This window comes from Macrobrachium nipponense, chromosome 32, assembly GCF_015104395.2.
Source record: "Macrobrachium nipponense isolate FS-2020 chromosome 32, ASM1510439v2, whole genome shotgun sequence".
Taxonomy (NCBI): domain Eukaryota; kingdom Metazoa; phylum Arthropoda; class Malacostraca; order Decapoda; family Palaemonidae; genus Macrobrachium; species Macrobrachium nipponense.
In genome coordinates this window covers 27,364,417-27,388,587 of record NC_061094.1, presented here as the reverse complement: position 1 = coordinate 27,388,587, position 24,171 = coordinate 27,364,417, and the positions used below count along the sequence as shown (strand labels likewise).

The window sequence follows — 24,171 nt, the reverse complement described above, 5'->3', positions numbered from 1 at the left end:
TTCGATGGCCTCCTTTTCCCACATTTGATCCACCATTCGAAGGAGTGTATCTTTCATTATAGGGTCTCTGTACCTCGCGGACAGTTCCCGAGGAGTAGAGGTTAGGGGAGGACTGTCCTTGAAGGGGATGATGCTTCCCTTCCTTAGAACCGACACCGACCAGGAGTCAGCTCCTCTCAGCACCCAGGCTCCTGCGTAGTTCAGGAGTCTGGCGCCTACTGGTGTTCGGAGGATCTGCGAGTCATTTTCCCTTCTTGAAGGACCGGAAGGATGACCTTCCTCTTTTGTCTGAGCTCTTCTTTCTGGAGAGGGGGACGAGGCGTTGCGCCTCCACGAAAGGGCTGCTGAGGAGGACGAGAGTCCTTCTTAAGAGTTGACACTATAGGGCGATTCTTTTTCGTTGTCTGCACAAGGAGGTCTTGTGTCGCCTTCTCAGTCAGTGAGCGTGATATATCTTTCACTAACTGAGAAGGGAACAGATGATCGGACAAAGGAACGAACAATAATGCGGTTCTCTGACTCGGAGAAACAGCCTTAGACAAGAAGGATCCATACACTGATCTCTTCTTTAACAAACCCGCTCCAAAAAGGGAGGAAACCATCCCCCGCCGAAGCCGTCTTGGACTGCTTTGTCCATACATGCCAGGATGCTATGTAGAACTTCTGGGTTGTTGAGAAAGTCCGTGTCCTGAGTCTTTTTAGCAAGCACTCCAAGAGACCAGTCCAGGAAATTGAACACCTCCAAGACGAGGAAGAGTCCTTTAATGAGGTGGTTCAATTCCGAAATGCTCCATGTCGATCTGGGTGACCCTAAAGAGTGTCGTCTGGAAGCTTCAACCTAGATTCTAGAAGTCTGCGTCTGCTGATGCCGAGAGAGAAGAACCCATGGTTTCTCCTGTCCCGTACCAAATGCCTTCTTCCTTCCTAGAAGTTTGGAAGGCAGGCATGCAGAACACTGTTTTGCCCGACTCTTTTCTTCGTGCCCATCCATGAATCGAGATACTGGAGGGCCTTCATAGAAATAGCTGGTTTCATTTTAAGAAAAGCAGAGGACTTTACGGTCGTAGTACTCGAGAAAAGCGAACGAGGCGAAGGAGGAGCGGCCAGGCTAAGAGAGTCTCCATACTCCTGAAGCAATAAGGAGGTTAACGTCTTGTAGTTAGACAGTCCATCGTTTGCAGGAGACTCGTCTTCCGACACCTCTTCTAGTACAAGATCGGAAGAGGGAGAACGTTCCCGTTTGGAGGATGAGTCTTTCCAAGACCTCCTTCGATCTGAAGGGGAAGGGCTTCTGTCAGGGGAAGGGCCATCAAAAACTTTTCTTTCCGGTTACAAGTCTAGTCGACTCCTGCCTCTGGTTGACTCCTCACTCCTGACTCCTGCCTCCTGGCTGACTCCTGCCTCCTGGTTGACTACTCCTCTGACTCCTGACTCCTGACCTCCTGCCTCCTGACTCCTGACTCCTGCCTCCTGGGTGACTCCTCACAATCCTGGCTCCTGGCTCCTGGCTCCTGCCTCCTGGGTGACTCGTCACTCCTGGCTGGCGTCACACGCCTGGCTGACTCCTCACTCCTGGTTGGCGCCGCGCGCCTGGTTGACTCTTCACTCCTGGGAGGAGTCACACGTCTGGTTGACTCCTCACTCCTGGCTGGCGCCACGCGCCTGAACGACTCCTCACTCCTAGCTGGAGCCTCTCTCCTGGATGGCTCCTTGCTCTTGCTTGCTCCTCACTCCTACAGTAGCCTGCGTTTGGCTGGCTCCTCGCTCTTGGTGAGCCTCACTCCTGGTAGGAGCTTCCCGCCTGGAGGGTACTTCACTCCTGGCAAGAGGAAACGTTCTCATATCAGGAGGACGTTCAGATACTCCTTCCATTTTCATGACAAGATGTGAAGAAACTATTTTGGAGGAAGGAACCTCTACACGTCGAGAGGACCTCTTGATGGGAAGGGAAGTATCTTTCCTTCGAGGAGGTTCCTTTGAGAGCACTCCCACTAACGAAGATATCTGTTCCTGCATGGCGAGGAGGATTCTCTTAGTAGCCTCCTCCTTATCCTCCTCGGGAGGAGGAGAAGGAGGAGTGGAAGTATCTAGTGGCTCCACACCAGCTACGGGAGACAATAAGGCTCTCTTTGTCCTCTTAATATCCGAAGGAGACTCCTCTGGGAAGCGTTCCGGGCTCGAGTCAAGAGCCGGTGCTTTCCAACTCCTCTTCAGTGGTCGCGAGCGATCAGAATCCCTCCAACTGCGTCTAGGAGACGAATATTCAGACGATGAGAAACACTCAAGCAGGACGCTTTTACAATAGTGATCCCTGGCAGTCTGGGGTGTCACAGAACCTGCCAAAGGGACGCCTGATTGGTGGGGAATCTCCACAACCTCCTTACGATTTTTGACATTCCTTCTCCTCTGGGCTTGGGAGCTTGGAAGAGGTCTAGACCTGGGAGCGATGCGGAGCCGACCAGACGCCCCCTCCACTACACTGGGGACACTCAAATCACTGTCCACTGTATAATCACTACCCTTACCTTGCAAAGCAGCCATTTTACTTTCCATGATTTTAAAGGCAGCTTTTAGATCCGCTAGTTCTGTTGCCGAATCTGCAGGATCTGCAATAGGTGAAGAAGCTGAAAAGGAAGGAGAAGTGGCAATTCTTACAAGAGGGGATGAAGTTCCCAAACTAGGAACTAGTTCATTAGATCTAGAACCACTCATACTTCAAGAGGAAGCTTTCCTCATTTTCTCTCTCTCTAACTTCTTCAAATAAGTAGTTAGAATCTTCCACTCTTTCTCACTCAAACTCTCGCATTCCTTACATGTGTTAGCAAAAGAACATTCATACTTTCTGCAACCCTTACATACGGTGTGAGGATCGACCGAAGCTTTCGGCAACCTCACCTTACAGCCTACATTCACACAATATCTCAATCAACCATTTATCCGGGGGCGTCAGACATTATAAGAAAAATCCAAAGCAAGTCCACAAAAACAATCCACAAAAGCGTATGCCAATCCAACAATCCAGATACGTCACCAAAAGTCGGTCAAGAAGATCAATTGTCGATGAAAAAGAAAATGCAGTCAAGAGGAACCAACAACAATATTGATGGTCCGGCCGACAGAGGAAATCTGATGGAAAACGGGAATGGTTCCTAGTCCTGCCACCCAGGGCAGGGCGGTAGATCACCTGTCCTACCTGTAGCGTGTGCCGCGAAATTTTAATTTCTGTCGGGGACGAAGGAGTCTATAGCTAAGTATATATCTGACAGGAAGTTGAATGTATAAAAATGATATTGTAATGATACAATTAAGTTTGTTCATACTTACCTGAAAGATATATATATAGCTGTATTTTTCTGAATCCGACAGAAATTTAAACACTTACGACACACGCAGTGGGAGTCAGGTGGTTAGTACCCATTCCCGCCGCTGGGAGGCGGGTATCAGGAACCATTCCCATTTTCTATTCATAATTTTTATTTCCACTGTCTCCTGAGGGGAGGTGGGTGGGTGCTTGATTATATATATCTGCCAGGTAAGTATGAACAAACTTAATTGTATCATTACAATATCCATTTTGTTCATGAAACTTACCTGTCAGATATATATATAGCTGAATCCCACCTTTGGTGGTGGGAGTAGACAGAATAGAAGATTTTAGGAAACATATATATGCATATAATTGAGATCTTGGTTCCTTACCTGTTAGCATAGCTGACTTCGTGGTTACTGCCGCGTAAGTCTGCTTGTGCTACTAGAGTTGCCAGCGAGGTAGAGACCTATAAAGCTGGTGCACTCCAGATGATCTGTCAACAGGGGCGAGACCACGACGTGACTAGACCATTGACCATACAATGAGGGCAACGAAGTAAAACAAAACCACCTGGCGTAGCCTACCAAAGGTATCCCACTTAGACTAAGCTAATGGAAGGGAGATCCGCCGCAGGCGGTCAACCCCACAACCATAAAACCCAAGTTAAAACTCCCCTAACCATTAAAGGATAGAATAGCGCTACCTCCTGCCCCCAAAACAGTGTCTGCAGCGACGTATGGTCCGAGAGCGATTCGTATGTTGCTTTCACATCCCGCAAGTAGTGTGAAGCGAACACCGAATTGCTTCGCCAATAAGTGGCACCCAAAATATCTTTGATTGCCATATTCTTGTGAAAAAGCCACCGAAGTAGCAATAGCCCTCAACTCGTGGGCTTTCACTTTTAGAAGCTCCATGTCACTTTCACTACACTTTTCATGGGCTTCCTTAACCGTACTTCTTAAGAAGAACGCCAGTGCGTTCTTCGACATTGGAAGATCTGGTTTTTTCACAGAGCACCACAAGTTCTCCGAAGAGCCACTGCATGCTCTGGTTTTCTGCAAATAAAACTTGAGAGCCCTGACAGGACACAGGACTCTCTCAGCTTCAGGTCCCACTAGCTCCGACAACCCTTTGATCTCAAACGTCCTCGGCCAAGGGTTGGAAGGGTTCTCGTTCTTTGCTAAGAACGTAGGACTTAAGGAACAAACTGCACTATGATCCTTGAACCCAATGTGCTTGCTTATGACTTGTATTTCGCTAACCCTCTTCGCCGTCGCCAGAGCGGTTAGGAAAATGGTCTTCTTAGTAAGATTCCTAAGCGAAGCTAAATGGAGCGGTTCAAATTGACTCGACATGAGAAACTTAAGTATCACGTCTAAGTTCCCCGACGTGGGTTACTTTTGGTTGGAGAACTTTCACAGTCTCAAATGATCTAATGAGATCATGAATGTCTCTATCATTCGCTAAGTCGAGTCCTCTATGCCTGAAGACCACAGAAAGCCTCGCCTTCTGTAGCCTTTAATCGTGGGAACGGCTAGTTTCGCTTCTTTCCTAAGGTGAAGAAGGAAATCTGCTATCTGGCTCACAGAGGTTGAGGTGGAGGAAATGCCCTTCTTTCTGCACCAACTTCTAAAGACAGCCCACTTCGATTGGTAAACTGCGATTGAGGAGGGCCTCCTTGCGGTGGCAATCGCCGTTGCCACAGGTCTTGAAAAGCCCCTCGCTCTGGCCAACTTCTTGATAGTCTGAACGCAGTCAAGACTCAGAGCGGGGAGGTTTTTGTGGTACCTCTCGAAGTGGGGCTGTCTGAGTAGATCCTTTCTTAGGGGCAAGGAGTGCCTTGGAAAGTCTACCAGGAAATGACACACCTCCGTGAACCAGTCGGACGCTGGCCCAAAGGGGGCGATGAGGGTCATCCTCGCTCTCTCTGATGCAGCGAATTTTCTTCCTCCATCACTTCCCGAGGATTTTTTGAATGGGGGAAAAGCTTAAATGTCTAGTCCCAACCAATTCCACAGTAGGGCGTCTACTGCCACTGCTCCAGGGTCCAGAACTCGGGAGCAATAAAGCGGAAGTCTCTTCGTTCGGGAAGTTGCGAAAACGTCCACATGAGGACGTCCCCACAGCTTCCATATCGCCTGGCATACCTCCTGATGAAGGGTCCATTCCGTCGGCAGAAGCTGTCCTTGCCGACTGAGAAGGTCCGCTCGCACGTTTTCCATGCCTGACACGAATCTTGTCAGAATCGTGACGTTTTGCGAATTCGCCCAAATCAGGATATTCTTCGCGATGGCGAACAGAGAAGGAGAGTGAGTTCCCCCTTGTTTCCTGAGGTATGCCAGGGCTGTGGTGTTGTCCGAGTTTATCTGAACCACTTTGTTGGAGACTTCCTTTTGGAAGAACCTTAGAGCAAGGTAAATCGCTGAAAGTTCTTTTAGATTGATGTGCCAGGACACCTGTTCCCCTCTCCAGGTGCCTGACACTTCTCTCCCTCTAGTGTTGCTCCCCAACCCGTGGAGGATGCGTCGGAGAACAACACTAGGTCGGGTTTCCGAAGCTTGAGCGAAAGTCCTTCGCAAGCTTCTTTTGGATCCAACCACCATTTGAGGTGCTTTTTCACTTCTTCCGTCAAAAACAAGACCTCTTCTAGATCCTGTTTGCGTGACCAATTGCTTGAGAGGAAGAACTGAAGTGTTGGAGGGTGCAACCTTCCCAGAGAAACAAACTTCTCCAGTGAGGAAATGGTCCCCAACAGACTCATCCATTCCCTCACTGAGCATGTTTCCTTCCCTAGAAGGCTGACACTTTGTCTAGGCATTGAAGTTGTCGCCCCTGGGACAGAAAAGCCCGAAAAGCCACTGAGTCCATCTGAATCCCCAGATAGACTAAGGATTGAGAAGGAGTCAGATGCGACTTTTCAAGATTCACCATAAGTCCCAGGGACCTCGCTAACGACAAAGTCGTGTGAAGGATCCTTCAGACACCGGTCTTGCGATGAGGCTCGAATAAGCCAGTCGTCTAGGTAGAGAGAGATCCTTATTTCCGCAAGATGGAGCCACCTCGCAACGTTCTTCATAAGAACGGTGACACCATCGGCGCCGTGCTGAGACCGAAGCAGAGTGCCCTGAACTGGAATACCTTCCCTTTCAGCACAAACCGCAGGTATTTTCTTGATCGGGGATGGATGGGGACGTGAAAGTATGCGTCCTGAAGGTCTAATGAGACCATCCAATCCCCCGGTCTTAAGGCTGCAAGCACGGATTGAGGTGTCTCCATCTTGAACTTCTGCTTGGTAACGAAGCGATTTAGACTGCCGACATCCAGAACGGGGCGCCACCCCCCTGACTGCTTCGGCACTAGGAACAGACGGTTGTAAAACCCTGGAGAACTCCGGTCGAAGACCTGTTCCAACGCCTGCTTCTCGATCATTTGATCTAGTAGATCATGAAGCACTTTCCGGTTTTTCTCCCTGATACGAAGGAGACAAATCCTTTGGTGTCGAAGACAGCGGGGGTAACTTCAGGAAAGGAATTCTGTACCCCTTCTTGACGATGTCCAGAGACCAAGCGTCGGCACCTCTCTCTTCCCAGGCTCTCGCGAAATGTAGAAGAGTCTTGGCTCACCTACCGGTGGCTGAAGGACTTCCCTCTCACTTCTTGCTCTTAGAAGGAGCGGGGGTCTTGCCTCTGAAAGAGCCTCTTCCTCGAGGGGCTGGCTTCGAGGAAGAAGAAGATCGAAAGGGCTTCGATTTCTTCAAAGCAGAGGACCCAAAAGACGAAGTAGTTGTAGGCTTCCTAGAAGACTGCGCCAGAAGGTCTTGGGTTGCTTTCTCCTGGAGACTGGCAGCTATGTCCTTTACCATAGACTGGGGGAAGAGATGTTCTGAGAAAGGCACGAAAAGAAGATCCGCTTTTTGCGCTGGCTAGACCGTACCTTTCTGGGGGGCAGTAAAATTGCAAAAGAGTGCTCTCTTCTTAAGCAGTCCCGTGCTGAAATGAGCAGCCAATTCCTCAGAACCATCCCTGACGGCCTTGTCCATGCAAGACAATACACTGGACAGCTCCCCCAGACTGATGGAATCAGAACTCCTGGACCTGGCATCCAAAACTCCTAGGCACCAGTCAAGAAAATTAAAGACCTCTAGTGTCCTGAAGAGGCCTTTAAGGTGAAAGTCTAGCTCACTATGCGTCCAAGAGACTTTGGAGGAAGACAGAAAAGATCTTCTGGCGGCATCCACAATACTACCAAAGTCTCCTTGAGCCGAGGCTGGAAGCTTAACTCCGACGTTTTCTCCCGTCTCGTACCACATACCAGCTTTGCCACAAAGTCTTGAAGGTGGTAAAGCGAAAGAAGTCTTGCCTGAAGCTTTCCTCTTTTCCATCCAATCATGGACCTTGCGAAAAGCTTGCTTCGTAGAAAGCGACTTCTTCATTTTCACAAAGCCTGAGATCTTAGTAGCTTTTGGATGACGAAAATTGAGAGGGGAGGAGTACGTGGAACTCAGGCTGGAAAGTGTCTGCAAAGACTGACTGTAGCAGACGAGTCAAACCCTTGTACATAGTCCGTCGAGACTGGAGCCAACTGCTGTTCTTCCTCCACTTCGACGAAAGCGTCACTAATTTCCTCTTCAGACACTGGAGAAGTCGGAGGAAGTAAGGAAGAGTCACGAGCTTTCTCAAAAGAGAAAGAGCGGCGAACAGGAAGAGTCCCCGCTTCCACTTGCGCTTGCGGAGGTGGTAAACTGACGTCCGTAGGCGCGCGCTTGGCGTCCGAAGCCAATCTACTGGCGCCGACTGAAGCGCCCTCGACAGCAACAGGTGTACACCTGGCGTCCACTGGGGCGTGCTGAGCGTCCACTGGCGTGCGCCGAGCGTCCACTATAATGCGCTGAGCGTCCGCTGGCGCTCGCTTAACTTGTACCGAATCACGCTCGGCGTCCACTGAGGCGCGCTTGACTTTCACAGAAGCGCGCTCGGCATCTAAAGAAACGCGCTTCCTATCTACAAGTTTTGTAGTAGCGGATACAACCGCTTCTTTTGCTTCTCGAGAGCGAGAAACAGAAGTTTCTTTTTACTCCCCTCCTTCTAAAAGAAGCTGCTGGGGAGCAGTAACGAACTCTTAGAGGGAGACTCAAAACGGAGAGAGAGACGAGCGAGGAGAGGGAGAGAGGGAGAACGCCTCGACCTCTTCACAGGAAGATTGTCATCCTTCTTACGGCGACGTGGAACAGTCTCTCTTGAAGAAAAAACATCTCGAAGTTGCTGCTGAAGAGACTGGAGAATCTTGCTTGTAGGTGAAGCCTCCTTTTCTGGGGAGAGGCTGATCCTGTGAGCAGACGAGTGGCGAGGGGACGCCTTCTTCCTACTCCCAGGAACCGCCACTTCACGCACCTCAGAGCGACTACGGCGGTCAAAAGAAACATCTAGGAAAGACTCCGCCTCTGAAGAATCCTTACGCTTCTTCTGCGGAGGAAAAAGCAGCAAACACACTATCAGGTGAAGAGCAAAGTTCCGGAGAACAACTTGGACGTGAAGCGTCCCGAACACGAGCCGTCCTTTTCAGCGGACGTGATGTGGCATGAGAGCTCCACCCCTTGCGCGGGAGGAAGCTTCCGAAGAAGAAAAGCACTCCTTGAGAAGACGTGCACGCGCACGCTCCTGGCAGTCTGGGTAGGTTCGTCAGAAGCTGCCGAAGGCACGCCAGATCGGTGGGGGTTCCTCGTAACCCTCCTTCGACTTTCGATATGCTCTCTCCCCGTAACCTGGGAGTCAAGCAGAGGTCTAGGTCTAGAGGCGGAATGAGGCCGATCTGACGCACCCTCCACTACACAAGGGGCACTTTCACTGCACTTCTCTTCACTTTTGCTCTCCAGAGCTAACACTTTTGATTCTAAGTTACGAATCGATTCAAGAATTAGCGATAAAGTATTACCTTCTACCGACACTGCTTCTGGGGCCGGAGGCAACACTACAGGGGTAGGAGCATAAACTACAGAAGGAGGGTTAGCAGGAGAATCATTAAAATCTTGCCTACCTGAAACACTCATGGAGGAAGACCTCATTAACCTATCTCGCTTAAGTTTTCTTAAGATAGGTTTCATACGCCTTCCACTCAGACTCTGTTAATCTTTCACACTCCCTACAACGACTTTCAAACGTACATTCATTCCCCCTGCAAACCTTACAAACAGAATGTGGGTCTACTGAAGCTTTCAGTAGCCTACCTCTACATTCGGACATAGAACAAAATCTAGCGCTAGTTGAACTAGACCCTGACATCTTGATCAAAGAAAAATCAATACCAAAATCAAATCAATCCAAAGTCAACGTGTGCCAAGCCACTGATCCAATTCAGATACCAAAGAAAAAACCAAAAGGGATACTCAAGTAGCTAGTGAGTTTCCAAAATATGGACGGAGGTGCTGCAAACAGGTGTTTCCAGCACCGGCGACAGAAAAATTATGAATAGAAAATGGGAATGGTTCCTGATACCCGCCTCCCAGCGGCGGGAATGGGTACTAACCACCTGACTCCCACTGCGTGTGTCGTAAGTGTTTAAATTTCTGTCGGATTCGGAAAAATACAGCTATATATATATCTGACAGGTAAGTTTCATGAACAAAATGCAATTTTCGATAAATTGTCATTTGTTCCGATACGTAATACAAACCCTCGGTCCTTTAACAATAGGAAGACTCACTTCTTGGTGGGAGGAATACAGTGGACCCCCCGTATTCGCGTTCTCCGGATTTGCGGACTCACACATTCGCGGATTTCTCTCGGGAACATTTCCCTGCATTATTCACGGAAAATTCACGCATTCGCGGTATTTTTCTTTGAGAAATATCCACAAATTCCTGGTTTTTTTGATCAATTTCATCATAAAATGCACTTTTTGTGATAAAACTATTAAAAAAACCAAGTATGAAAATTTTTAGTGGTTTTTCTTGAGTTTAAACCAACAAAATAGGCTGTTTTTAGTGTTTTTATAGGGGTTCCAAACATTCGCGGGTTCTAACTATTCACGGGGGGGTGGGTCTGGTACGCATCCCCGGCGAATACGGGGGGTACCACTGTATGACAATTTGTCCAAAATTGCATTTTTCCTAACTATACAAACCTGAGGTCCTTTTACAATAGGAAGGTTACTAGCGGCAGCTGGAAGGTTAACTAGCGGCAGCTGGATAGGTCGTAAGCTTTCGAACAAGGGGTTCGGTAGTTAACTGCTTGTCCGACAGGCACGCGCCGCGCGACTGGGAGGTAAACAATCACTTTTGCTTTAGGCCCAAGCAAAAACAAAAAACTGCAGAGTGAGGGGTGGCATGAGGTGGGGCTATGTGTAAAAGGACCCCCTCAGGTTTGTATATTAGGAAAAATGCAATTTTGGACAAATTGTCCATTTGTTCCGACATGGAATACAAACCTTCGGTCCTTTTCCAATAGGAAGACTCACTTCTTGGTGGGAGGAATCTGAGTCTTTTGTGAACAGACTGGTGTTCGCCCATGGAATGCCTCCCTGGTCGTAAGAGCGAGGGAGGGATCCAAGCTCTGTCCGATTTGATCAGGGTGAGCACCGCAGGATCAATGGTCAGACCTCTGGACCGGAGTACTAAGAGAGAGGCAAGCGTGTCTCTTCGTACCAGCAATGTAAGAACTTGTTCCTGTACAGGAGCAAATATAAAGTTATGGGTTTGTCTCTTGTTGGCATCCACTTCCCCCCCTTGGTAGGAGGGAAAGTGGTGGATACTTCTGCTCCTATCCCTAGTGAAAGGGATAGGATGGAGCTCTGTCATATAGCTCACCTGCATCTCGTCCTCATCCAGCATAGTGACGACCGTGACCCTCTGCCCACAGGTAAGAGGAAGAAGAAAAAATGGTAAGAGAAGCCAGTCACTCGCTCATTCTCACATCCATTCTCACAGTCACACCAGGACTCGATGCTGTTCAGCCTGCGAGGGTCTGGGTTAGCTACACAACTTGTTGAGCAGCCACCACGGGTCCCAAGGAAAAGGTATCTCAATTTACCACATTTACGCCCCTCAACCCCGGGCACAGTCGTCGGGTAATAGGAGGAGCGAGATTGCATCGATCCTTGATCCATAATCATAAATTAACAAAGTGTATATAAAAAATGAATATACGTACTTACAGTTCACTTTTACACACACACACAAATAGTAAGAGAAAACACAAATCTCCTGAAAGCACACGACGATGAAGCGGGCAGAGAGCGATGAAGAGCACGTCTACATACCAGCAGGCCAAAAGCAAAAGTGGTTCTTCACCTCCCAGTCGCGCGGTGCGCGCACTGTCGGACAAGCAGTTAACTACCGAACCCCTTGTTCGAAAGCTGACGACCTATCCAGCTGCCGCTAGTAACCTTCCTATTCGTAAAAGGACGAAAGGTTTGTATCCCGTGTCGGAATGAATTACAGATTTCATATAACTGGATACCGGTATGTATGGCAGATAGGATTACATTATATCCATACTGAGAGTCCAGTCAAAAATTCTAGGGAAACTATTTTAAAATTTCTCATCCCTTTCACATAAATGCCTTGCAGTTACACAGATCATGAAACACAAGGCAATATTAACGGAACCATTGTGTTATGACTTTGTGATTTGACTCTAGTATACATTTTGTCACTTCCCTTCTGCAGTCCTTTGCACTAGAAAGATCCACTCTAGAGGGGTTCCAATTACTTGGTCCCTGAACAAGGTGCTTAAACTTGGTCAGTCCCTCAATTCAGTGGACTCAATACAACCACAACTCACAAGCAACAACATGCAATCTTCTTGACTGCATTAGCATCAGAAACTCATACGTATTAGCAAACTGGGCTCTCTTAAATGGGGGACAATTGTACTTCTGGCAAACAGCTGACCACCAATTATTATTGTCTTCTGGACTGTCATTCCTGGCCAAGAATGGGATTCTTTTAAAACGGAAACCTCCTATTCTAAGTAAACCAGAATTAGCAGACAAAATATTATGCTCAGTTCAAGCACTTAAGGTTTACCTAAAGGTCACAGCAGACATCCAAAAAAACTGTTTTTCCTACGCTCTAGCTAGTAACACTTGCGATGAGTTCAAACAAATTCAACTACACTGTGAATCGGTAGGTGGCATGGATAGTCTTGACCCACAGGCACTACAGTGGCAAACCTCAGGGCTGGGGAAGGTTTGACAATACTGCATCCATACCCAGCATGCTTCGGTAAGTCACAACAGAATAAAGAATGGGCCCTTGAAACTAGTGGCTTGATTCTGGACCAAAAATGATTTTGGGTTGTTGGCATTAAAATTCAAGAGATTTTTGTTACCCGTCAATTTCTTTGTAGAGTGCCTTGAGGACAAGACAGCAACTGCACTATTAAAAAACAGGTTTTGATGTAGGAAAAACCTATTTTTGGTGGTTTTTCTTTATGCACTGTTAGATCCTCAAAACTCTCCCACTTCCCAGATGAAAAGACATGGGATTTGGGTAAGGGATCACCCTGCATTGACCAACAGAAGGGAATGGAGGTTTGGTCAAATTTTGGTCGTGTGTAAAGAATATGACAGTATGTATGCGCATAACTACTTCTTCTTCTTGCAGTTTTTGATGTAGGTAAACTGGGTATGTATTAGCATTCACTGGGGAAAATAAAAAGTGCCCTCTTATCCTGAATCTATACATGTATACTTTACCACGTGTTATAATGTTTATCATTACGACACAATACCTGGCCACAAGACCAGTTAAGAGAATTCTTTGACATTAGTCTGGTCACCATGGAACTCTGGATAGACCATGGAAAGGGTAATCCTTGACAACTCGACAGCGACTACCAAAAATAGGCTTTTCCTATGTCAAAACCTGTTTCTCTGACTAACTGCCCATGGTCCCTTTTCTTAACCTTACGTCCCTGGCATCCTAAATTTCTTCGAAATCTGGAATCTAGTATTTTGCAGCTGATGGACACATTTCTCTGTAACTTCACTATGTGTAATATGATCTGCCCCCAGCACTCCAGTCATGAATCTTACCATTTTGTAGTCATACCTCTATAACATGTACATTCATTTTTTGTTGTAAGAACCCAAGTCTCATGTATACTTTTATACATAAAAGCAGTACTATTTTGTAATTTGCTGAAGATGCCAAGAAATAAGTATCAATTAATAGGGCTCTAATTCACAAGCAGTGAGCAAACAAAAAACAAGTTGGTAACCCTTATGGCTCTGCTGAATTTCCTAAAGAAATACCCAAGTTTCAAACTTCACATTATGTAGGATCAAGAACTTACTGAATTCTTAAGGGTAACTAAATTTTAAATTCTTTTAATCTCCATTACTATCAATCAAAACAATTTCATGGCATATCAAGCAAAATGGATATATATTCTTAGTGTGGGAGCTCTATTAATGTAAAGGAGCTACGAGTAATTTAACTTATGAAGACTTACATTTTACATCCATACGCGTAGACGAGATCAGAAGCAATTACAGAGACACGCTGAAATACCACAGTTGCCACAGATGCATAGTTAAGGTTTTCAACTTTAAGCATCAGGGGATCAAAGTACCATGCAATCTGAAATATGATAATTCTTGAAAACTGCCATACTCACATTAACTTAGTTCAAAAGGACAAATGAATATTCCAAATGCTTACAACAGATGATTCTGTTACTATGGCCAACAAACCATTATCCCTGAAGTAGTGCAGTAATTATACCTCTAAAGTAACTCAGTAATTAGTTTTAAAATGTACTTGTATGTTTCAATTGCTTACAACAAATGTTCCTGTTACTATGGAGGATAAGCTATAACAGTAGACTATCTACTACTCAAAAGTTGAATGTAGAAGAAATCAGTTCTTTGACAGAATTATATTTTTTAGATAAAATACTGTAAATGAATCTATCATGCTGTCAACCTACCAAAGGATGCAGGTTAATGAAAGTGCAGGTCATGTATTAAGCTCCGCTAATTTGGTAGGTCTGATTTGGAAGCTAGATGATTAGCTGAAAAAATGTTCACCTTGTTGAGGAAGGTACAGCATCAGTTACATTACAGATATCCACCAATTAAACTCATGTAATGATTATGGTAGTGGTCCATGAGATGAATATACTCGTAAATGCTAGAGGCTACCAAAGGGTCAAAATACAAATGTATCAAAGTATATTTGACAGGGCGATCCATCAGGTAGTGCACCATCCATAAATCTGACAGTCAAGATGTGGTTCACAATTGTGTCCTTCCATACCTAAAAGTAAGGAGAGAGAGAGAAAAAAAAAAAAAATAAAAAAAAAATAAAAATAAAAAAATAAAAAAAAAAAAAGAGCCACAAATAATTATTTGGACTAAAGGACTGCAAGTTGAGTCATACAATGAAAGTAAATGTAAGACTGACTGGCTGCCAGACACTGGTTTTATGTGACGAACTACATCCCCAAGAAGTTAACAGATATTCGTTAGTACTTGTTCACAATCCCTTATCCAAAATCCTTGGGGCCAACTGTTTTGGTTTTTATGATTGTTTTTCAGATTTTGAAACTGAAGGTTACTCCCCCACTGGGGTCTGGGAAGAGTTTAATTTTTGGTTGATAGTAGTACTTGGCTAGGCTTGCTAAGCCTGTCTCAGTTTTGGTGGATTCCACTGATAATGCATATTAGTACATGTAAGCTACTCTTTGACTAACTAGAAGCCCCATTTGGTACACTAAATGTGCTTGGTCATACATTCAACCAGGCTTAACGAACTTATGGCTTGTCTAATACTTTGCTCTAGCCATCTGACTAAGACTACCAGTACAGTGGACATTATGGACTGAACCCTCCTCCCTAGCCCGCTGGTTTGGGAAATTACCGAGATGTCAGCATAACTCCCTCTCACTCTCAATAGTCTCCTAGTAGCAGGAACTGTATCCATTTCTATAGGTCCCTGCATCTTCTTATTCCAAGAGTGGGCAATCATATTGATTCCCTGACATTCCAGCTTGTGACTTTGAGAGTTCCATGCTCACCCTGTCATTCTAGATGAGAAGAAAAACTTCCCAAAAAGTCTCCCTATGGTCACTGCAGATAGAGATGAAATGCTAGACCACCCACCAGCACATCTTCAAGCGATTACCTTGTCTTAAAAAATTCTGGAACCATTGGTTGGAGACAGGAGCAGACCTGTGGGTGGTTCAAATCTTGAAACATGGTTGTTGGTTTCTCTTTTTGAAGACAATCTCTCATTGACATCAGAAGTTACCCAATGTGTGTTGCATGTAAGGAACCCATTAGTTTTTTATTCTTGACAAACAGGTAAGGTAGAGAGAGGTACTCAGTGATCTTGGGGCTTTTATGGCTGACTGTTTGACATTCCCTAAACCTAAGGGGGGTGAAACTGACCTCAAACACTACTGAACTTATTTTTGCAAAACACCTTTATGGATAGGAAATAAAAGTATCAGTGCATCACCCTATTTGAAAGAGCAACTTTTAAATCCCAACCCTCAAATAGAGATCTGGCACATATTCATCAGTGGAGTATGCTTTGGGCCATGAAACTTAACCTTAATAGACAGAGACCATCATATGCTAACGATAACAAGTTTTGAGTGGTGGGTGGATTAACTCATGGTGAGTATCAATGTTGCATGCAACTGATCTGTAGGAATCAGACAGGAATGAGATTCCATTACTACAATTGCCAATAAACTTTGAGACTGGGCTCGGCTCAGCATTTTTAGGTGTCTCATGAGTCAGGTTTCAGTTGGTTTTTAGTTATCTTTTATCATAGTATGTCAGTTATAATTATTGTAAGTTTGCAAAGAAAGGTGCAAAGAAATATTAGAAAAAACATGTGTAATCCCAAAAAGTTACTGCATCTGAAATCTCAGTAAATTTAGGTAAACATTTTACAACAAATATACTCAGAATTTGTTACTGATTTTAGTTCTTATCTGTTATGATATGTGGTCATGTAAAAGTGGCCCAAAAAAGGGGTTGGAAATAGTCACTTTCTACTTCTCGTGGAAGGTAGGGAGAATCTTTATTTTTTTTTTTTTTTACACCATGTGCATTTGCATGTCTTCCTTTTTCCATTGAAGTGTTTTTTTCTTAAATTGTCAAACTCAAAGTTTGCCCGGTCTGGGGTGCTGCATACGTACTATTGTTTCCTTAGCCTGGTTCTTAAGGGTTTAATCCTAACACTTACAAGTATGATAGCCAGTCCGGAACATGTCTTCCTTTGCATCCTGATTTACATTTAAATGGTAACATTTTAAATGAACTCTGCTAAGATTTCAGATGCCAAACGTTTGATAAGAAATGGACTTTTGAGAAATATATCTGTAACACTGCTTCCTCCGTTTCCTAAAAAGCTTGTATCCTGCAGAATGTTTTCAAATGTTTCATGATGAAGCTTACTATATCTAAGTGTTTAAACTTTTCTAAACCTTATTTGGAGGACTGTTATCTGTGTGGTCTTTGAATGCTAATTTTCCTCACCAAGTCTTGGAACATTTTTTGTCATCAATCAAGTTTATTATGCCAATTCTTAATGTTGACTTGTGGCATGGATATAAATGAGTTTATTATGTATGCTAAATTATGTTATACAATGACAATTATTCCCTGAACTCTTCTTTATCTGACCTAGCTGGTTTTGCTCACAACACTTGGCAGGCTGCTGCTGTAGCAAAGTGTGTACTACGCATTAGTTTGCAACAAATGTAATGTTTACATTATCACGTTATACTTGTAAAATGTCTTGAACGCAAGTATTAGTTCAGCAACTAATGCAACGTTTACATTATTACACTACTTACTCATAACATGTCTCAAACAAAAGTATTAGTTTGGCAGCGAATGTAATCTTACATTATTGCGTTAAACTTTAAAGGGTAAGCTACTCTACAGTAGTTTATTTGCCAATATGATTGTGAATTTGCTATCACATCAAAATATGAAACTCAAATCTGACCATTAATAACAAAACAATAATATACTGTACTGAATGGTGAAAGTTTGAAGGCTACCCAAAATCGGCAGTAATTCTTAAAAAAAAAAAAAAAAAAAAAAAAAAAAAAAAAAAAAAAAAAAAAAACAGTCTCCGACCAGCAAGTTTAAGAACACACTTGATATCAACAATCAGTGTTTCCTGAAGGTTGGTAGAAATATAATGAAAATGGTATTCCTGTTGGTGGGTGGGTCCTGCACTAAATCTGTGAAGTGTTACCCACAAATTTTTTAATCTTCAAGCTGCTGAGGGAAGAAATTGTTAGCAAAGTATTTACTGGGTAAGTTACTTATATAAAATTATAGCTTTACTTGAACTTGAACTGTATCAGGATACATTACCTTAGCTAAATAAATTCAAACCAAGCAAACAAAGGAGGATAGTCCAAAGTCCATTCTGAGGTGTGATCATAGTACCATTTGCTTACAGGTAAGCTGTGTGTAATAGCACAGCCAGTTTCGATGGACTTCAAAATCAGTTGACCGACTGAAAAGGGAAAATTCAGAATGAAATTCAAACACTCACATTTATGGTATTACAGCACTTATGACAGAGATACAAAAATTAATGTGCTTATCAGAAATTGTATTATTCTATAGAACTACACTATTTATTCCATTAAATACAAAACCCTTTAAAAAATCATAGGTAATGGTAACCAAGAGGTGATTACAGTATAAAATCTAAATAAGTTGGGTTAGATCACCTATGTTGTGATTTTTTACTCACTTCAGCAACAATTCACTAGAAAGCCCCACTACAAGCAAATTCATACCAGCTGGAGAGACTTAGAAGATATTCTCAGTAATGTCTGACTGCTTGATATTTTAAATATAATGCCAACACAACAAAAGGCAACAATACAAAAAAATTGGAAAAAATGTTTTCCATAAAACATTTCATACATTTAACATACGTACATACAAAAGAAACTTAGGTTACTAAAATAACAAAATTTTATTTTGAATTCCTTCTGAAGATTAATGGTATGAGAGAAAAAAAATTGTTCTTTGGTGATCAACTGTCCAATCCAAAGGTTAAACCTTACAAATTACACAAATTACTAATTCACAGATATCCTCTTCATCATCCAACATAGATACCACAGGTGTTTTGAGTGTTCAACCTGTGGTACAGGTTTCAATATTTGAATTACCTTGGCATTTGCAAAACAAGTATTGTTTGCTAAGTTTTCACTCAATAACTTCTTTTTCAACTCATCAAACAAGGTGTTAGAGGGGCACAGACAATATAAAACATCCTGTTTTTTCATAATCATCTATCTGAGAGCCAATATACAATTGCCTGTTCTGAAGAAGCTATAGGTTTGCCTTAGGCCTTAACAGTTTAGTGAAAACCATACTAATAGCTTGAGGCAAAAGAGCCAACCTTCTGAGGTCTTGCAATTTTGCATGGGGTCAGCAACTGTGTCTGTGTCTATTCATCTGAAGGTCCTAGGGTACTAGATCACAACTGGCCAGATAAGAAGAGGAAAGCATGTACATAGACTGCACAAATATCTTAAAGACACCACATACCTTTCATGAACTCATCTTCCACCAGTAAAATGGTAAATATGAGTCTACCCCAGGAATCCACTGGCTGACCCCCCGAGATACTTCCATCACTCAGAATATCAAAGTGATACATCACATAAATCTTCATCTAGTCCATACATTACTGGGTTGGCTGATAAGAAACACACAGCTTATACTACTGGATTTTCCCCTCTTCTGCTAGGTACCTGCAGTGCTCTTCTAAACTTTAGACTAGACTTGCCATTTGCAAGGGAACCTTGACAGGAGTTCTGAGTGCAGAGTAATTCAAATACATCTTAGTGCTGCTTTCAATTTAGTAAATCACAAGGCACTTAGTATTAATAAACTTCAGAATCTTGGAGTGGGTCGATATGTATAAGGAGCAATGAGTTACTGTGGATGGGATCTTTAGTAAACCAAAACTTATAATGTCTACAGTTCATGGTCATAGTTTTAGTGTTATGACAGTGATATGGTGTTGGCCTGGAAAACAAGATTGTTCAGTATGCCTATGATGCAAACACATGTTAGTATAGTAGTCTCATGAGAAAATGAAGCTTCCCTCAGCCTCAATTGGGACCATGAACACCAGATTATGCGAATGGGTAGAGTTGGCGGGGTATGAGGCTGAACACCAGCAAAACAAACTATTAATTAGCAGATCTCGTACAGGTTTTCCCACACCAGCCTCCCCTCCTGGCAGCTGGAACTTTGCTGAATGACTCTGAAACTTTAACTATTCTAGGTCTAACTTTTGACTCACATTTTACTTTTGAGAAACATTTATTGAAAGTTGCAGCAAATGCTTTACGAAAGTTAGGAAATTCTTTGTAAGGCCTCATATATCCATAACTGATAAAATCAATGCAACCTGTTTTAGGTAATTTTTACTGTTCTCCGGTGTGGTTGCCTGCTTCTGCCAGGGATTTACTTCTTTCAGATAGAGTGGTTCGTGGTGGTAGGTTCGTTTCCTAAGAGCATTAGCTATGACTTAGACTGATGGTCTTTTGCCTGTACTTTTATTTTCATAAGCTGTATTTCAACAGAGGTCTGTTTCATATTCACCATGGATCTTTGATCCCATTTACCTGGCGACAACAACCAGATTTGCTGAACAGCAGCAACAAAATGCAGTAAATGTGCCTCGCTGTCAAACTTCTCAGATCCAAAAGTCCTTTATTCCTCAAACCATTGGACTGTGGAACAGCCACCCAGAGGATGTCATGCAATTGGAACTTCAGAAGTTGAAGTGGGGAAGAGGCAGTGCCTTAACACCCTAATACTACTGTATTCTCCTTGCATTTTCATTTACTTATCAATTTATTGATTTCTTCTTTTTTAATAAGCGGGATCTCTTCCTTATGTATTTCCATTTAGCTCGTCTTACTACTTCTTACTGAACACATTATTCTTTGGAAGCTTGAATTCCATGTTCATGGCCTCTGTGGGCTTTTTCCACATGAATAGGTTCCAGCTACTGAATACTAATATGTAATAATAATACAATACTGTGGTGGATTATATCAATGACTAAGAAAGGATATCCATAATCTGTGCGTTACCCTCAAGAAATGTAAATATGTCAAAAGTTTAAAGTGATGGGGACCTCTGCTTTCGACAAACTTCAGTAATAGACTGTAATTCATAAATGTTGATAGCACTTTGATATGATACCTCTCATGCAATTAAATTCATTCATAAATTTCATATACAACTGCATTTTACTTGCCTTCCTTGTTATCAGTCATTGGAGATCACAGTCTCCACCTTATGGAGTCTCCTAAAGCATCAAAAGCAAAGAATAAACATACCTTCAACAGCAGGATTCTTGATAACGAGCTGATGATTGAACCCATTTTATGATAAGTAAATTACCCACAGCACAGGGATTATTACATTTCAGATATTAACTTGGATCTTCTTGTACCTCTCCAAAAACTTTAATATTTATGTACTTTGATACAAAATCCCTTTACCCCTAACACACATTCATAAAAATACATGGGTGAAGGACTATGCAAACACTAAAACAGGAATATATCATAATACTTACTATGCAAATATCAAGAGCGTTTTGATGCAAGATATTCCTATGATCACAGGCCAAAACATCCTGGTCAGCTATTCAACAGTATTAATACATACACAGTATATTCAGCAGACGCTTATGTTTACACAAAAATCTGTAAAATAAGATGTTTAGAGAAAATAAGAAATTAAAAATTGACATTAAGTACCACAAATTGAAGAACAAATATATGTATTCAAAAGCACATACAGTTTTGGAGCATGATCAGTGTGGTGGTTGAGATGGGTTCATCATAAAAGGTTCAGGTTTGTGTACGTACATAGAAAATATGACAAATCATTTATTAATTTGTATTTATCATAGCTAACAAACCTGAGGTATTAACATTAGGATAAATCTTCTGGTGCCAGCTGGAAATCGGTTAAAAACTGTATATGCAAGGAATTTGTGGCATCTAGCATCCGATACATAGTTGAGGTGGAAGCTAGTTGGAGACCATACTTGAATCTGGTGACACATTATTCTTTCTTCAACTGCCTTGGAGAGTGGACATTCACTTTGCTCTCCTCCTGCCTAAGCCAGTTTTTTACCTAAGCCCATACTGTTCAATCATATTCTCCTATGAAGCCTAAGATGTCCCATGAGTGTGAACACATTTGCCCTGGCCTTCCAGGATTCCCGCGTTTAAGCTTCCTGGCTTCCTCTAGGACAGATGCAACTAGTGGTAGATGTGCTTCCAGACCAATTCCTACTGCTTCGTCATCAGCTGTTTTATGTATAATGCTGCCCCGTCTCTCTAAGCTGAAGCGCGGACAACCCTTGATGGAATCAGTGGGAATGCGGTTGTCTAAGCAGCGACTTCTTTTGAGGAAGTAGCCTTGGATAATCCACCAACATGTCCAGAAGATCTGGGAACCACTCTTTCCTCAGCCAAAACGGGGCTATCAATGTTAAGCGAACATCCAGATGGGGCTTCGCCTTGTTTATGACCTCCCTGATCATCCCGAAGGGGGGAAACGCGTAAGCATCTAGGCCCGATCAATTTAGCAACATCGCGTAAACTGTCCATGCTAGAGGATCTGGAACAGGGGAGCAGAACAGTTGCAGACGGTTGTTCTAGGACATTGCAAACAAGTTGATAGCCGGTCGTCCCCAAACCTTCCAAAGATCCCGGCAAACTTCCATGTCCAAAGTCCATTCCGATGAAAGAACTTGCCTCCTTCTGCTGAGCTCGTCTGCCAGAACATTCATTTTCCCCTGAACAAAACGAGGAATGAGCTGGATGTGATGTTCTTCTGCCCAGAGTAGAAGTTCTCGCGCCTTTGAGAACAGAGTGAAAGAGCAAGTACCCCCCTGTTTTCAAATGTAAGACAGAGCTGTGGAGTTGTCCGCATGAATGGCTACTACTCAATCTTCAACCAGATGTATGAACTTCTGAAGGCCCAGGAAGACAGCTATGAGTTTCCTTGCATTGATGTGAAGGGCTTTCTGGGATTCTGTCCAAACCCCATGACACCTTGTGATCCCTGAGAATAGCAACCCACCCTGCGTCCGATGCGTCTGAAAAGAGCAGTAGGCTGGGGTTCAACGGGAGGAGAGACACGCCCTCCTGAAGTCTTCCTCTTGAGTCCCACCAAGCTAGATCGCTTTTGATTTCCTCTGTAATGGGGTAAACCGTGGAATCTGGTTGCGACTTTCTGCACCAGTTCGCTTTTAGGGAGAAATGGAGAGTTCTCGTGTGTAACCTCCCCAACTTGATGAATTTCTCTACCAAGGACAACGTCCCCAGTAGGCTCATCCACTGCACTGCTGAGCACGAGGAGTTGTGCAGGAATGATTGAACCGTCACCAGACAATACTCCACCTTTTTCGGGGCTAGAAAAGCCTGAAAATTCAGAGTCCAGAGTCATCCCCAAATAAAGAATCCTCTGAGAAGAGGTGACTTGGGACTTCGACAAATTCATGAGGATGCCTAACTTCTGCATTAGGCAGAGAGTTCTCTTTAGATCCTTCGCACACTGTTCCTCCGACGGCGCTTGGAGAAGCCAATCGTCCAAGTACATCAGATGTTGATGCCCATCAGATGTAACCATTGCGCCAAGGGGCTTAGCACCCTGGTGAAAACTTGAGGAGCTGTTGAAAAGGCCGAAGCACAGAGCCCGAAACTGGAAAATCTTGCCTTGAAACACGAAGCAGAGATACTTTCTTGAGTCTCGATGGATTGTGACATGGAAGTAGGCGTCCTGCATGTCAAGGGATACCATCCAATCCCCCTGACTGAGAGCTGCCAGCACCGAACTCGGAGTCTCCATCTTGAACTTGGTTTTTAGCACAAACTGGTTCAAGGCACTCACGTCCAACGCGGGTCTCCAGCCCCCTGATGCTTTGGGAACCACAAACAGCCTGTTGTAAAAGCCGTTTTGACGAGTCATGGACTTCCTCGATGACTTCCTTGTGAGCCAAGAAGATTAACTTCTTGCTCGAGAACCAAGAACTTCTCTGAGCCTACAGAGTAAGCTGTCAATCTGATAGGAACCTTGGCTAAGGGAGGTCTTTCCACGAAAGGTATGGCGTAGCCTAGGTGTAATACTTCTATTACCCAGGCTTCTGCACCTCTGCTCTTCCATTCCTCGCAAAAACAAGTGCAGTCTGGCGCCCTAGAGGTTGTGCGAAGGGAAGGAACATCATTTCCTCTCGGTCTTGACTGCTGATCTAGAAGAGGATTTGGAACGTGGCCTCGAAAAGGCTGCTTCGTAACGGAGACTTGGAAGGAGGAGCCGTAGACACAACGGGTTTAGGCCGTTTCGTGGACTGAGCCAGTAAATCTGTTGTTGACTTCTCTAGATCTGACATAATATTCTGAACTGTCTCTTGAGGAACCAAATGAGACTTGTCAAGTGGAGCAAAAAAGGGAGGGATTTTGACGTAAGGAAAAATCTATTTCTGGGCGATTGGTTTCGTGTCGCCAGCGAAATATCCTATTTAATCCATTATTTCTAAGGTAAAATGTACTAACACATACCAGAGAATAAATAAATAAAGAAAGGTCAGTACGTATACTGACTCGCTCACCCTCCTCCAAGAGGGTGTCGGTATGAACACTATGGCGAGTGAGACCACTACCCAACGAACCACTTGCCAATAGAAATCTCCCATACAAACCCCCACTAGAGGGAGCCGCCCACAGAGTGGGCAGCAACTACTACTACTCATCCCATGCTGCCGACTGCTGCGCCTCTGGTGGCCATCCTGAAGTTAGCAGACAATCTTGAGCGTTTGGGTTGGGGATGGG

At 43.9% G+C, this 24,171-nt stretch overlaps 1 protein-coding gene across 3 annotated transcripts in view; it reads right to left on the bottom strand.

The window, feature by feature from the left end:
• LOC135207287 (probable dolichyl pyrophosphate Glc1Man9GlcNAc2 alpha-1,3-glucosyltransferase) overlaps positions 1 to 21,031 on the bottom strand; it is a 222,911-nt gene extending 201,880 nt beyond the window's left edge. For 2 of the 3 annotated variants that reach the window (XM_064238956.1, XM_064238958.1), the window contains exon 1: positions 20,904 to 21,031. In XM_064238956.1, the coding sequence (XP_064095026.1) occupies positions 20,904 to 20,962 (59 nt within the window). In that variant the 5' untranslated portion in view covers positions 20,963 to 21,031. Of the gene's footprint in view, positions 1 to 13,761; positions 13,898 to 20,903 lie in introns of those variants that run through there. The other variant, XM_064238957.1, reaches the window with a different exon arrangement.
• Between the last annotated feature and the right edge of the window lie 3,140 nt (positions 21,032 to 24,171).